This window comes from Opisthocomus hoazin, chromosome 4, assembly GCF_030867145.1.
Source record: "Opisthocomus hoazin isolate bOpiHoa1 chromosome 4, bOpiHoa1.hap1, whole genome shotgun sequence".
Classification (NCBI taxonomy): domain Eukaryota; kingdom Metazoa; phylum Chordata; class Aves; order Opisthocomiformes; family Opisthocomidae; genus Opisthocomus; species Opisthocomus hoazin.
This window is the reverse complement of record NC_134417.1, coordinates 9,525,179-9,541,199: the sequence shown is the minus strand read 5'-3', so window position 1 is coordinate 9,541,199 and position 16,021 is coordinate 9,525,179. Positions and strand designations below refer to the sequence as shown.

At 41.6% G+C, this 16,021-nt stretch overlaps 1 protein-coding gene across 10 annotated transcripts in view; it reads left to right on the top strand.

Annotated features, from left to right (window-relative positions):
• Window positions 1-16,021, top strand: part of DOCK10 (dedicator of cytokinesis 10) — a 168,637-nt gene that overhangs the window by 90,931 nt on the left and 61,685 nt on the right. For 9 of the 10 annotated variants that reach the window (XM_075417868.1, XM_075417870.1, XM_075417871.1 and 6 more), the window contains exons 8-14: window positions 1,112-1,295; window positions 2,937-3,022; window positions 6,801-6,884; window positions 8,464-8,619; window positions 10,133-10,354; window positions 11,078-11,200; window positions 11,795-11,877. In XM_075417868.1, the coding sequence (XP_075273983.1) occupies window positions 1,112-1,295; window positions 2,937-3,022; window positions 6,801-6,884; window positions 8,464-8,619; window positions 10,133-10,354; window positions 11,078-11,200; window positions 11,795-11,877 (938 nt within the window). The remainder of the gene's footprint in view (window positions 1-1,111; window positions 1,296-2,936; window positions 3,023-6,800; window positions 6,885-8,463; window positions 8,620-10,132; window positions 10,355-11,077; window positions 11,201-11,794; window positions 11,878-16,021) is intronic. The other variant, XM_075417872.1, reaches the window with a different exon arrangement.

The following is a 16,021-nucleotide window of genomic DNA, read 5'->3' as shown; positions in this document are numbered from 1 at the left end:
AACTAAGCACCTGTTAATCCTTATGAGAGAAATTGATGGGTTAACCATCTACTGCAGGTAAAAATCGGCTGACACAGAACACATCTCAGAACTCAATCTATTGCTAGTATACTGGGCATTAGTTCTTATTCTGTACTTGAAAAGGATAGCATTGCAATGACTGAACAGCATTATACTTCATCATTTGCCTCCTGCAAAGAATTGCTGAAATTGCCTTAGTCGTTTTTAAAATCCTTCTAACACAAAGGCAGCAGTGGGAAGTACCTGTTGTGATCTTTTCATGTGGAGGAATTTGTCCTGTTGCAATCTTCTGGAGAGATTTACTGGTTAATCTGTGTTCCAAGTTTAGACTCGTATCATCCAGAAGCTCTTTCAGAAAGATAGAAGAAGCATAAAATTATGTAGAAATGTTCTTATCTTAACCACTATGTTTTTAACTTCATTAGATGCTCAGAAATTGTTACCTTTATGTAGCTTGTTAGCGGAATCTGTAAATACCTTGAAACAGAAGATTTTATAAATTGTTCACAGTTAGCTCCTTTGACCTATTCGGGTCCAACCTCAGCAGTCAGGGATGGAATAGTCTATCACCACGTGCTGCCTTTGCTTGCTCATTAGTTTGAATTGGTGAACTCAGTCCTGTTCATGCTGAGCAAATATTTGTATGCCTTAGCACTGCTGAGTATCTTTTTCAGTGTCTGATGCACTGGTAAGGCGTGGGAGACTTGGGCTTGAGAGGTGTTCTCTCCAGGCAGCTACGACTCATGTAGCAATGCTGTACTTTGCCATCAGAAGTCTTCCATTATTTCTGTTGGGAGGTATTCCCTACTGTAGTTTGAAGTGTTATTGTCCATAGTCTTAGATTTCTACGGCTAGATAGAAGACATATATTTGGCCATAGAAGATTTTAGATGCCCAAAGACCTAACAATAAATTGACATGAATTTGTCTTAATATCACAGTATTTGGATTTTCTTTAAAGCCACTGAATTTTGCTTGAACGTTATTTTTAAGGACTGACCATATACAAATCTGTCTTATGGGTGTCTTTTTTAGTACCTTTTTATAATTAGATCTAATGTTTATTTTGCTTTTCCTTTTGTTTCAACAGAATAACAGGCTTAGGAAACATGCTTTTGAGTTGAAAATGAATGACCTCACATACTTTGTGCTGGCAGCTGAAAATGAGCAGGATATGGATGACTGGATTTTCACTCTTAACAAAATCCTGCAAATAAATCCAGAGGGAACGATTCAGGAGAGGAAAAGTGCAGATCTCACTGATCTGAAATTTGGTAAGAGTGAATAGTTTCTTGCATTGTTGGTGGGGTTTTTTTTTAACCAAATGCAAAAAAATTGAACCTTCAGATATCACTATTGAATCATTTTAACTGCCTGAGTCTGTAATGGATTCTGCACCTATTGATTTCTGACTAAGCAGCATCAGTCTTTTGGCAATCCCTGAGCAATGTCAGCTAACTCCCTACAGATCGTTTGCAAAAGGCTGCAGGAGAGGTAAAGCGGCTCCCCACAAAGTCAGCAGGAGCAACGTGGCTCTGCTTTGCATATGCAGCTCTTTTTCAAATATAGTCCTCTCTGTCAATGATCTTGCTAGTATTTGTGTTTTACTGTCTTGGGATTCTGAAGGATTTAAAGAGTTCTGTGCTGGAGAGACATTAGATCAGTTCTTTTTCCAGTGTTCTGTTTTCTTTAAAAATCTGGAGCTAATAATTAAAAAAAATCTCCGCTGTGGTATATTGCTCTTTTCCCTGGAAGGTTATTGACTTTTGATTTCTTGGTTTTGTGAGTTTGCGTATTAATGTGCTCTCACTGTGGAAGAAAGAATTGGATGCTCTGTTATACTGCACTCGTCGTGTGGCAGTAACTCATTCCTCCACATCATAAATCCCCATTCAGTTTGGATGAACCCCAGCTGAAATCCTAAGACTGAAAACACTTGAAACCTTAATATGGATTTGAACTGCTTGTGCTCTGAGCTGAATCAACTTGCGTCTGAATCTTGGGGAAGTTCAGAGCTAATTGAAGGCTTTAGCCTGGTGTTTATAATAAATTTTGATGTTGGAGGGGCAGGATACTCTTCATATAGCCAAAGATGTTTTTGTAATTCGGAGGCACAAGAGACTTGCACTTCAGAATTAGAGAAGTACTTTTGAAAATCCCACCCGTAACGGATATTAATGAGACAGGAAGAAATAGGTGCATAAAAGGTCAAAGACATTAGGCTAACAGAAACCAGAAGTCTCTACTGGTAAAAGCCCCGATAACAAGCAACAGGAATGTGCTATGGAATTAACTTGTCAAAAGGCATGATGCTTTTTTGGCAGAAGAGCCGTAAATGGCTGTAATGACTTATTTCACATTGGGCTGAATTACCTAGTGAAAGCAGAACCGGTCTCTGGTGAGCTATGTAAAGCAAAGGGTTTTCTGTGTAGTGCTCTTCTCTGGATCCATAGATTTGCAGCTCAGGGAGTCCTGGCTGCATCCCTCCCCTTCCCAAAGAGCAGGTAAGGTCCTGCCTGCCTCACTGAAGGCTCCCTTTTCTGGGAGTCCAAAATCTATTGGTTGACATAAACCCTTGATGTTGCCTCGGAAAGGACCAAGAGAGCAAAGAAAGGTGTCTTTGTTGCGGTCATGAGTATTTGTCATGGACGAAAGTGTCAGACGTTTCACTGAGTAGAGTCAGGCTGCTTGTTTGAAAGCTTAAATACAGACTAAGTTACAGTAAGCACCAGTGGGAGATGAGGTTTCATGAGGACAGAGGTTTACATTAGTGTCTTTTCCCTTTGTTAGCCTGGTGATACTAAAGGGAATAAAAAGAAATAGGTTGGGGATAGATTTTGGTGGATTTTTTTTTTAAACAGAATGATAATAGCAGGTATAATAAAAACATTTGCATTTTTTTTCTTATTTTGAAGACCCTGCAGAGGTTTCAGCGAATTATGATTGCTCTCAAGAAGAGACTGATTCTTCAGAGAATGCCTTGCACCCAGACTTCGCAAAAGTAATCAATGTTATATTTATCTTTACAAGCGTAGTGGAAAGTGCTACCTAGGTTAAAAATGCCTGCCAATAGATGATCATTAGTATTGTGAAAGGTTTAAAAATATAGCACAGTTGAGATTGTTAGAGCCGTGACAAATGTCAGGAATAATTTTCTTTCTGAACAGCTGATGGCTTTGTTTAAATGAGAAAAGCTTCACTGGATGTAATGAAAGTAGGTGCTCCCAAGAGTGCTTTGATTTAGACCTGTGAAGTCAGTAAGGGTCCCTGCAGTTATCTGTGAAATACTTCTGGGTTTAACTGCATTTCAGAAGACTTTGGCCATTGGAGAGCCAAGATTTCCTGTGTGATTTACAAGGGAACAAGCTGTGAATTGCTCATTGTCTTCTGCAATTTCATTGAAAGAGGCATGTATCACAGAATCACAGAATGGTAGGGGTTGGAAGGGACCTCTGTGTGTCATCTAGTCCAAGCCCCCTGCCGAAGCAGGGTCACCTACAGCAGGCTGCACAGGACCTTGTCCAGAGGGATCTTGAATATCTCCAGAGAAGGAGACTCCACAACCTCCCTGGGCAGCCTGTTCCAGTGCTCCATCACCCTCAGAGGGAAGAAGTTCTTCCTCATGTTCATACGGAACTTCCTATGCTTCAGTCTGTGCCCATTGCCCCTTGTCCTGTCGCTGGGCACCACTGAAAAGAGTTTGTCCCCATTCTCCTGACACCCACCCTTGAGGTATTTATTGGCGTTTATAAGGTCTTTCTTGAAGTGGGGAGCCCAGAACTGGACACAGTACTCCAGATGAGGCCTCACTAGGGCTGAGTAGAGGGGAAGGAGAACCTCCCTCGACCTGCTGGCCACGCTCTTCTTAATGCACCCCAGGATCCCATTGGCCTTCTTGGCAGCCAGGGCACACTGCTGGCTCATGGTCAACTTGTCATCCACCAGCACTCCCAGGTCCCTCTCCGCAGAGCTGCTTCCCGGCAGGTCCGCCCCAAGCCTGTACTGGTGCCTGGGGTTGTTCCTCCCCAGGTGCAGGACCTTGCACTTGCCCTTGTTGAACTTCATCAGGTTCCTCTGTACCCAACCCTCCAGCCTGTCCAGGTCACGCTGAATGGCAGCACAGCCTTCTGGTGTATCCACCACTCTTCCCAGTTTTGTGTCATCAGCAAACTTGCTGAGGGTGCACTCTAACTCTTCATCCAGGTCATTGATGAAGAAGATAAACAAGACTGGGTCCAGTACTGACCCCTGGGGAACACCACTAGCTACAGGCCTTCAGCTAGACTCAGTGCCGCTGATGACAACCCTCTGAGTTTTGCCATTCAGCCAGTTCTCAATCCACTTCACTGACCACTCATCCAGCCCACACTTCCTGACCTTCCCTAAGAGGATGTTATGGGAGACCGTGTCTAAAGGCTTGCTGAAGTCGAGGTAGACAACATCCATGGCTCTCCCCTCATGTACCCAGCCGGTCATGCCATCATAGAAAGCTATCAGATTGGTCAAGCATGATTTCCCCTTGGTGAATCCATGCTGACTACTCCTGATAACCTTCTTTTCCTCCACTTGCTTGATGATGACCTCCAGGATAAGCTGCTCCATCACCTTTCCCGGGATGGAGGTGAGGCTGACCGGCCTGTAGTTCCCTGGGTCCTCCTTCTTGCCCTTTTTGACAACTAGAGTGACATTGGCCTTTCTCCAGTCCTCAGGCACCTCTCCTATCCTCCGGGACCTCTCAAAGATGATGGAGAGTGGCTCAGCAATGACATCTGCCAGCTCTCTCAGCACTCGTGGGTGCATTCCATCGGGGCCCATAGATTTGTGGGCATCCAGATTGCCTAAGCGATCCCTCACACAGTCCTCCTCAACCAAGGGAGAATCATCCTCTCTGTGGGCTTCTTCTCTTACCTCCAGGGCCTGGGATTCCTGAGGGCCTGCCTTGGCACTAAAGACTGAAGCAAAGAAGGCATTCAGTAACTTTGCCTTCTCTGCATCCTCCGTCACCAGGGCACCCGCCTCATTCAGCAGCGGCCCCACATTGTCCCTAGCCTTCCTTTTGCTGCTGATGTAGTTGAAGAAGCCCTTCTTGTTGTTTTTGACATCCCTTGCCAGATTCAATTCCAGGTGGGCTTTGGCCTTCCTCGTCGCATCCCTGCATGCTCTGACCACATTCCTGTATAAAGGGAGGCATTTTGTCCTCTGGATCTCATAAACTGCTTGATGTGGATGAGATAATAGTAGAAGGTGCTAAGAGGTTCTTGATGAAAAGCTAGATTGGAAATATTTCACTGCAGTAATGAGGACAGAATTTGGCCTACATTTATTGTAGTTTGTATTCATATTTATGAAATGATCACCTAGAATTAAAAAAAAAAAAACCCCACAACACAAAATACGTACAAACAAACCAATTACGTAAAATGTAGCTGAGTTTATGTATTGAGGACAACAGTAGTATCTGATCATCTCGTCTCTGGAAAGATACTTTCTAATGGTTTACTTAATGCAAATATCTCAAAGACCACTGGTGGCCTTCAAGGCTAAAATAGATGGTCTGCAAGTTGTGCAATTCTTATGTTGCCCTTTATATGGTTAATTCCCGTTTTCCCCCTCCTTGCTCCATAGGCCTGGCTGCAGCCATGATCTGTGGCCTGTCCGTAGTCCATGGCAGGTCCATCTCCTGATCCCATCTCTACCTAAACCAGTACACCAGGGATGCATCAGGACCTGCTTCTGCAAGTCAGCCTGTGGGTGGGGCATGTTAGGAAGTGGACATAGACCTCTTGGTCTTGCTGTGCTGCTTCTGCCTGTTACTTAATGTGTGTCAGCAATGTCATCCTATTGTGAAAAACACAAAACATTGAATGGGACTTGAACAAGAGCATAGCCTGTACCATGTCAGCTAAGGTTTGTACTCAGTCTTGGGCAACCACGAAAGCTGTGGACTCTGTCCACAGTTCAGGAATTGAAAAATAAAGAAAAGTTAGGAAAAACAAAACACAAAGAAAGACTGAAGGAATTGAGCATGTTTAGACTGAGAAAAAAGGTTTCAAAGATATCGTGAAGGATCTGTAAGGGGAAGGGTATACTTCACCTATTGGATGAAGGGGCTTAAATAGTTGGGGAAAAATTATCAAGGTTAGGAATAGGATAAACTTTTCAAAGGCAGGGTGGGAAAGCACCACTTGGCTTCAGGAAGTTGTTGAGTTGGTTTTATCAGAGAGCTTATTATTAACTTAGGCATGTGTCCATCAGAAATAAAATGGGTGTGACTGATCCTGCCTTGTGGCAGTGGGATGGATGGGGAGAGGACTCCCAGCCTTACCTTTGGGTGACACACTGCAGTCTGTGTGTGTGCCCACCTGCAAGGCTGTGCGGCAATCTCCTGCTCCCCTTTCTGCCCTCCCCCTGACACATGTGGTTTTCTGTGGGGCTGTTTTGTTTTTTTTTTTTTCCTTCAACTTGTGAATCCCTATAGTGACTTCAGTGCAGTGATCCTCCATTCTGACATCTTACACAATGGATTCTTTATTAACGTGTATGAACTTGAATTCCTCAACTGATCTATTTTGGGGTTCATTAGAAGTATATCATGGCCTGAAAATCCCTGCTTCACAAGTGTACAACCTTCAAAGAGCACTTGAAGGTGCTTTGGGGTAACTACTGCAGAAATGAGAAGTACTGTTACAAGTGAAACATTGATCATTCATTTAGAAGTCTAACAAATCTATGGATTGATGTTCTTGTGCAGAAAACTGATTTATTATCTGTCACCACAGTACATCACAGAAACAGAAGAAACTGTCAAAGCCTCTCGAAATACAGAGCGACTAAATCTTTTCTCTTTGGATCCTGATATAGCAGTAAGTGAAATTATTTTTTTTTTATGTTCTTAGAAGTTTTTAAAATACAGGCAGTCTGATCCTAACTGGGTTAGCTAAGCCACCAGAGTGGGCTGGAGTTCTGCAAGCAGCTGGGTATGCCTGAGACTTCAGCTTCTCTAGTCTGTAGATATTTCTGTATAGACTGTGCCCGTATCCGATCACGGAATGGTTGACGATGGAAGTGACCTCTGGAGGTCATCTAGTCCAGTCTAGCTAAGCTTTGAATCATTAAAGCAAATTGAGAATACTACAGGAGCAGAACCTTCACCTGTACTGGGAATGTTACAAGAACATTGGACCAGGTCCAGAGGGCCACAAAAATGATCCGAGGGCTGGAGCAACTCTCCTATGGGGAAAGGCTAGGAGAGTTGGGGCTGTTCAGCGTGGAGAAGAGAAGGCTGCGGGGAGACCTTGTTGCAGCCTTTCAGTACTTAAAGGGGGCTTAGAAGAAAGAAGGAGTCAAACTTTTTAGCAGGGCCTGTTGCAATAGGACAAGGGGTAAGGGTTTTAAACTAAAAGAGGGTGGATTTAGATTGGATATAAGGAAGGAATTTTTTACAGTGAGGGTGGTGAGGCACTGGCACAGGTTGCCCAGAGAGGTGGTAGATGCCCCATCACTGGAAACCTTCACAGCCAGGTTGGACAGGGCTCTGAGCAATCTGCTCTAGTTGAAGATGTCCCTGCTCACTGCAGGAGGGTTGGATAGATGGCCTTTAAAGGTCCCTTCTAACCCAAAACAACCTAACCCAAAGCATTCTATGACTCTAACAGTGTTTTTATTGTTATTCATTACACTGAACTTGACTACAAGAGTGCGAATGGATATAAAAAGTAGTGGGAGGGTACAGCTGGAGGTACAAAAGGCTATCTATGTGAAAAAGAGTTTAGCTGGAAATGTAGGAAGTGCAGGTTGCTTTGCTTTTCGTCTTCAGCTTGCTCATCATTCAGTGTCATTAGATCATTTAGTTTATGGTTCAAAGAATGTTATTGCTTGCACTGAATGTACAGTTGTTGGTGATTTAATTGGAAACTTTAGTTAAAAAGAAGACTTAATTAAAATCAGGATCAGTATATATTGAAACCTGAACCTCTTGTCAATCAACTGTAGCACCATTATTAAAAACGTTCAGTGAATTGAAATAATAGTGTGGTGTATAAGTAAGGGGAGAGACGGGGAAAGATCTGAAATCTAATCCTAAAATGTCGTGTTATAGTCTGAAAATATGAGGCTGTTTAATCTATATGAGGAAATTAAAAGCTAAAGTTTCAGAAGCAGTAAGTAAACAAGAAAAAGATTTGTTCTAAAATGACAGAAAACCTAACTTGGTCCCTAATTCTGCCTCTGACATTATATATGTCCTCAGGCAATTTTTTTGCTTTGCTCTCTAATGTATAAATTAGAGGAATAACACTCGTTTACTATGGTAATGTGAAATATCAGCAATGACTTTTTGAGGTTTTCAGGTGCTTCAGTGATTGTCAAGACCTTTAAAACGCTTGCTTAGTTTTGGAATGCAGTGCTTTTCCCACGTATAACAAATCGCCCAACTTATTTCAGTCATTGAATCCTCAGAAAAAGGAGTGTCCAGGGACAAACTCGGTGGTCAAGCCATTTGAAGAAAAGCCACCAAAGAGGATCCTGATAACCTGCAAATCCCTCAGTCTGAATCTCCAGGCCTGTGTTACTGAAAATGAAAATGATCCTTCAACCAATGTAAGCTTTACTTATTTCCCTGCAATTTTTGTCTTTTTTTTTTTCTTTTCTCTCTTTCTGTGCACTTGTTGCTTTGGAAAGAGAAGGGAAAGCTGAATCACACACACATGCTGCTTTCACTCGTCCTCTCTGCCCATGCCTTTGGATGGAATAATGAAACCGATGAACTTTTCAATAAACATTTTCAAGATGATTTAGATTGCAGACACTTAGCTGCAGTTTAGTGGGGAATTAAAAATGTTAAAATATTTGGCGATTCTTAACAGTTGCTATAAGAACAAGTTTAAAGTGCCAAGACCTGTGTAGGGAGGCAACTGAATATCAGTCGCTGGTGAACTGTTTTTTTGTTTTTCACAGAGAGACTAGGGACCAAGCAGGTTCAATTACAGAAGAGAAGGCAAAAAAGAAAGGACTGCTTTATCTAGTGGAAAAGCCCAGCTAAAACCAGGACAAAACAGAAAATTTTGCTTATTCTTACTTTAGGAAAAAAAGGCAGGGAAAAGTGAGATGTAGCTGTCAGTCCATAGCTTTTAGTTAGTTCTCTTCTGAAGCAGGAAAGTTTTGAGAAATTAGTGTCCTGGTCACTCAACTTTCATACATTATGTATGAGGCATTGATTATTTTTTTTTTCGTTTTTGTTTTTTTTTTCATTTGAGGATGACCTCTACAGTGAGTGCATATTCAGCATGCTGTGATCAATACATTTTTTTGGCAGGCTGGAATAACTGTTTAAATGTCGTCATGATAAGTGTACCAAGGGCATGCAATAATTCATTACAGAGGCTGAAAAAGCACAGAATATTGTACCTGCTATGCATTGTTCCTTATCTCTGAAGTTTTAAGATTCTTATTTCTGGACAGCTTAAAAGATGATATTCTGAGACTGATTTATTTCATCAGAACTGTGGAGGCTCTTTGGAGGTTACTTACAGTCGTAGGACTTAATTCCCTGGTACTGTGCCGTAGAAGAAGTGGGTACTGTCAGAACGGTTTGAATGCTCTTGGTTTCCTAGCAAAATGGATCATGTGTTTCCCACGGGATAATACACCCACACATTTGTGTTTGCTCCAGTAAACATTTTTTGTCTGTTTAAGTTTGTCATGTTTGTGCCGCATTTCTGACGATCCCTGGAAAGCCCACCCTCAGTCGTCTTTCTTTTATAGTGACACTGACTCTACGTTTTAAAAATCCCGTAATGTGCTTCTCTGGGGCTCTGTTCATTTATTCTAATAATTATCTGTGACAAATACAATTGTTTGTTATTCTGTGAGTTTCTAAGTTAGCTGTTAATTACTGTTCTGGTGCAGTGTTAAGAAACCACCTTTAAAAGCCCCTAAAATCACATGGTTGGAAACTGGCGGGGGAGTGAGTTTGTGTTTTTAATTAATCTCATAATTTGTAAGTAATATTTGTTTGCTTTCTTTTTTACTAGCTGTAGGAACCTATTAAAAGATATAGTTTGTCCACTTGCTCTCAGTTACCGCTATGTTATGTTTCTGGTGTTTTCTCCAGGTAGAGCCTTTCTTTGTGAGCGTGGCACTATATGATGTCAGGGATGTCAGGAAGATCTCTGCTGATTTTCATGTGGATTTGAACCACACGCTTGTTAGACAGATGATTTCAGGTTCCTCATTTTCACTGGAAAATGGCACTGTTGAAAATATAGACTCAAATGAAATGGAAGAACCACAGGTCAAGGGGTTCCCAGAAGAATGGCTGAAATACCCAAAACAGGTATTCCACATGTGACTTATTTTAGTTCAGAAGTAATATTCATTTTCATCAAAGAACTTACCTGTACTACCAGTGGTTCTTGTTTTCAAGAATACTCTCTTTTGTGTGTCAATGTTACTTGTATACAGATGCTTGATTTTTGAGCTCCCTGTATAGACTTTAAAACCATTTACAATCATAACTTGGAAAAAAAAAGTTAGTGTCTGTTATTTAGAGAAATGACCCATGTTTCATCTGCTCTTTGGGTTCATTTGCTGACCTCTCCCAAAACAGCAAAATGAAATTGCAACTTAAAGCAACCCCTAGATGCTGCATTAGTCTCAAAGTACTTCCACGTTCTTGCAGTTGCTATAAGCCTTACCCCGAAACCCACACATCACCTTTTCTTCTCCCTGACATTCCCCTGAGGTGTGACTGAGTCAGGCCAGCATTTAAATACTGTCCAAGAGGAACAGTTAGGTTAGGTGATGCTAACATGGTCATGCTGCTTCTTGATTTGAGTCAGTCTGTTGGCAAGGTGCTGCATGTGCACAAGCTTACTTCAGCACTAGTGCAGAGATTTTTATTTTCCATCTGACTGTATGGAATACGTAGAGATAATAATCCCCAATAATCCTTTCTGAATTTGGTTTGTTACTGTTTCCATCAACAGAGAGCCCTGGCAGTATTTCATTTCTCCAGTATTGCTATATACTTTTTAACTGTTCTGTCTTCTATCCACAGGCTCTTTTCTCCATAAGTAATCCTCATTCTGAGATCGTATTAGTGGCAAAAATAGAAAAGGTGCTTACAGGAAACATTGCCAGCAGTGCTGAACCTTACATTAAGAATCCTGATTCTTTTAAGGTAACGTAACAGGAACATGAGTTTTGTCAGCGTATTGGAAGCTGAAGGCATTGCAAATTGCCCTTACAAAGCTCACCAGCATGTGGTTGCTGAACAGGACAAGCTCCCAGGAGACCCATGCCTAAGACAGCAAACGTCCAAGCTCCATTGACTGAATGAATGCAGTACCATTTTGTTTGCAACATACGAGTCCATTCGTGGTGCTTTCCTATGCTAGTTATGTCTTAGAGTGAATTTCTCTTTCAGCAATCTTAGAAAGATGCACGTCGTATGTGAGCACGTTGGGGTAGCAGCTGTTTCTCTCTGAGAGCAGGCAGTGCATCTGCATGGGGTATATTACAGAAAACTGGAATAATAACTGTAACTAACGCAGTTCTGACTGAAGGTGAAGGGGTTGAATTCATCAGCAGCATCATATTTATCTGTGATGTCTTTGCTGTCCACCCAGAACCTTCTGTTATGGGCGGTGTCAGGCTAAATTATTTCAGGGACACTGTAACCTCTTCAGCAGAGGAGTATTTGGAAGTTCTCGTGTGCTGCATTTCAGAGATTATAATGATATTGATGAAATAATTCATATTTTCTTTTTTGTAGTGTGCACAGAAAGTGTTAAAATCAAATAAACAGTTCTGCAACAAGCTGGGAAAATATCGTATGCCATTTGCTTGGTCAGTGAGGTGTGTATTAATTCTTTTTATAATTTTATAAGCATCTTATAGCTTATTCTGCTCTTGGACTTGTATCCGTTTATTCTTTTCCACTTTTTCTGCCTGAAGCTACGGAAAGCTTTCTGCATGGTCCAGGACCCCAGGAGATCCTGCAGCTTTATTATTTTATTGCCCTATTTTTCACGCAGCTGAACGTTGGTTGCTTTCTCATTAAATATTACTGTGGTGGCATCTTTTCTTCAGGTATGTAGTGAGGTTGCCAGGGAGTAGCAAAGGTGGCTGACAGAATATCAACGTATCATGAGCTCCACCAGTGATTTGGTGCTAAAAATTACCAAAGAGATTTCAAAGTCACAGTTCTCACAGGAGTTTGCTACAAAGATAATTATGGTCTGAGACAGTTGCAATGGCCACCTAAAATATAGGTGCACAAGTTTGAAGCTCTGTTCTTGTTATGATACCTGTCAGGTTTTAGGAAAAATCGAACCAAGGATTTGGAGGTTATGGTGCCCCTAAAACAGTGCCTTGGGGGTGATACTGAGGATTATACTTTAGGTACTCTTGCATTTTTAGTGGTTAGTAGGTGACAGAGAGCTGTTATTTTCGTGTTTGGCAGGTCATTTGGGTTTTATTCAGGTCAGTGCAGTGGTAGTAATGGATTTTTTGTTGTTCTCTCTTCTCCTGGATAATTTCTTTGCTTCCTTTTGCATGGTTTGCTGTGTAATCTGTTCTGTGCTGCTTGCCGGTCTCGCCCTCAAGACTGAGGCACCACTGCGCCTCTTGATCCCCTTCTGCCAAATTAACTCACAAAACCAGATGCAACATTCTTCTTTTTGTTCTTTCTTCAGGTTTCCATGTCATTCCTTTCTCTGTCGTCTCTGGTTTTTGCTTCTCAGTCTTAGGTAATTTCCTCAGCTTGCTGCTGTCCTGCAGTGAGCTCCCTGGCTGAGACCCTCTTGTGTGTCCCTGTGATAGCTCTCCCTTCTTTCTGCCGTGCATAGAGCAGGGAATAGAAAATTTTATAATCCCTATAAAAAGAAGAGCTGTCAATTGCCAAGTGAAAGCATTCCTCCTCCTCTGTGGCATCTGTTCTAACTGTGGCAGGCCAGATGGAGAGCTTCCTGAAGCTGTGGGGAGGAAGGAGGAGCGAGTGCTAGGTGAAAAAGTCACATCGTGGCATTGCCCAGGACGGTGAGGGATAGCTGTGTGGCTGCGTGATTCTGGAGCGGAGGTACGGAGCACAAGGAGTGCAAGGTTTCCCCAGCCGCATGTAGCAGAAAGCTTATGATTTTGGAATATGGTGCTTAGATAGCAAAGGAGAAAACGCAGAGTAAGGTACAGCTGTTTGAAGAGTTCATTTATTTTTTATTGACATACATTTTTGTCGATATCGAGTAGGAACTGGTGAAGTATGTGCATGCTCAAGAGAAAGGCAGATGTGTTCTGATCTGTCATAGCAAGCTCAAGGATACTCATTAATATTTACTAATTCTGTGTAGCCAAAGGAATAAAATCTTGATTAGATCAAGCTTGATTAATAAATAGTGGTCCACCAGAGTTAAACCTGTATGTGAGTTTTTTGACTTCTGGTGACATGGTATATGATGGCAGCAGCTCTTGGTCACCACAGCCATGTGAGCAGCAGCATTTTCTATGGGTGGATTGCTCTGCTCTAGGTGGAGCACAGCAGTTGCTGCTGCTGCACCCAACAGTATTTACTGCGTAAATGAACACAGGGTTTCTTTTTGGAATTCCGTGCAGAATGGTTAATTGGCACAGGCTGGAATGTGGCAAAAGACATAAGGCGGGATGAGAGCAATAGAGCTCTGGTTGAGAGGAGCTTGCGTGTGTGACACTTAGTACAGTGAGTATGGGAATACCTGGGAGTCTGAGCCTTCCTCAGTCTGTTTCCTTCAGACTTTTTGTCGATGGAAGCCCTTGGCTCTAGTCACATACTTATTCAGTTTCAGAGATGGCAATGACTTACTTCACTGATATTCTCTCTGAAATTGTAGACTCCTTTTTCAGTGTGCAGTCCACAGTCTTAGAAAATAAGATTGAAAAGAGCTCCACACCATACTATATTTTTGTCCCTAGGACAGGATCAGATCATTCCTAAAGAAGTTTGTCTAGCCAATATTTCTGGCTGTGATTTCCCAAATAGAAATGGGAATATGTAGTTGTGGTGTTAGCAAATGCACAGTGAGTTCAATGTTTTGCAGACTTACTGTGTGTGCATTACGCAGATGGCCTGCACGTGGGCAGAGGACGTAGCTGGAGTTTGTGGACATCCCCCCGTTTTAGCAGGCAGTATTTTTGGCTGGCATCCTAATTCAGTCTTTCACTGCCCATATCATTAGAAACCTTTCCTCCCATCTGTAGAATCGATTACAGAAAATATACTTGGGTGTGTTTATCGGCTCTTAAACTTTTTCAGTATAAATCACATTGCGAAGTAACATAGTTTAAAAATCATTGATCAAATACACCACGTGTATTAACTTGTTGGTATCAGTCATACTGCACAAGGAATTTATTCAGTTCATTGGGTCAAATTCTGCACTCATTTACATCTATTTATGTATTAGCATTACTCAGGACTCTCTTTGGTAAAAGCAAAGTATAATTTGGCCCTATAAAATCTATTTCTATTTTCACAGCTTGAAAATAGAAGTTTCCACAGGAGGCTATCACTCTACAGGGGAAAAAATGGTTTGGCTATGATAAATAGCAAATCCCTGGGTTTGGAAATGTGTTTTCCAGTTATTTCATTCTGGCATTAACCACACTTCTGTTTTTGTGTTGAAATTTTCCCCCCTTAAAGCGGTTACAGATGGCCACAGTGCGATTTTTACATATACATTCAGCGAGCCAAAATCTTGACAGTTGAGTATTGTGCGTGTGACTGAAACTCTTAATTAGCTTATGTGGCATCCAGTTTGTTAGCATCATTCAAAAGCATGACTCAGGGTTCCTGCCTGATTTCTTGCTGGTGTTGGTGGAATCTGGTGTCTGTATGCTGTTGCAGGTATAATTACAGTATGTGTTAGAATTACAGTGTGTTAAATCCATCTTCCATTCTCATATTCCTGCCAGAACTGCCAGAGTTTGCAAATATGTGCCTAAGCTACATATTGTAGTTGTGGGCAAGCTTCACCCACAGAGAGAAGTTTTTACACTCTGCTGTTCCTTCAAACCTTCTCCACCCTTGTAAACTTCACATTTTAGAGCCTGATATTTGAATCCTTCAACAGCTCGTGCAGCCGCTGGTTTAGTTCTCGGCTGGTGTAGGCTGACGTAGCTAAAGGTAGTGAGGCTGCACTGATTTACAGTAGCTGCAGATCTCACACTGAATCTCTAACCCTGGAGGTGAACAATTTTTCTACAAATCATAAGCCACTACTTAAAAAGTCACTTTTTCAATGTTAAGTTTTGAACATCGTGTAGGTTTTCCATGCTTAAAGAATTTTTATGATTGTGGACTATCAGCTAACAATGTCAGAACAGTAGAAACATAGAGACACTTTAAATACTGAGCTGATGTTTCAGTTTCTTTAGTGAAATCTATTCATTCTTTTCCTCTAAATTAACACCTTTAGAATCTCTTCAGGATTTTAGTTCTGTGAAATTTTTCTTATTAAGATCTCTCTGGTAAATAAGTAACTGGCAGTAAGGAATAATTAATGTATCAGACAAATATTGGAGTCGTGGATTTTAGAAGTGTTTTGTTATGTTTCCTTTTCTTTGATGTGACAGTTGTCATTCTCAAATGCCTTCAGTATGTTTGCTGTGACAGGAGCACTCTTGCTCCACCTGCACTCAGCAGCCTGAAAGGATCAGCAAAACATGGGGTTTCGGTTACTTGACTGCAGACGTAATACACGTAATACGTGCTGCTCTGCAAATTCTTCAGCTTTAATGAGCCAGGGGAATGGAGACATCAGTACAGTTTGACCAGTAGAAAGCCATCTAACTGTTCCCTGAGTGCATAAAACATGCCTATTTTTAAGAAGAGTTATTTTGTTTTCAATGCACATCTAAATTGCTCTTGCAGTGGCAAGAGCTTTACATAAATGGAGTATTGTGTTTATGTTGGAAGGATAAAAATACTTACCCATTTTGTGTTGCAGATACCTGGTTTCATGGCTTTAAT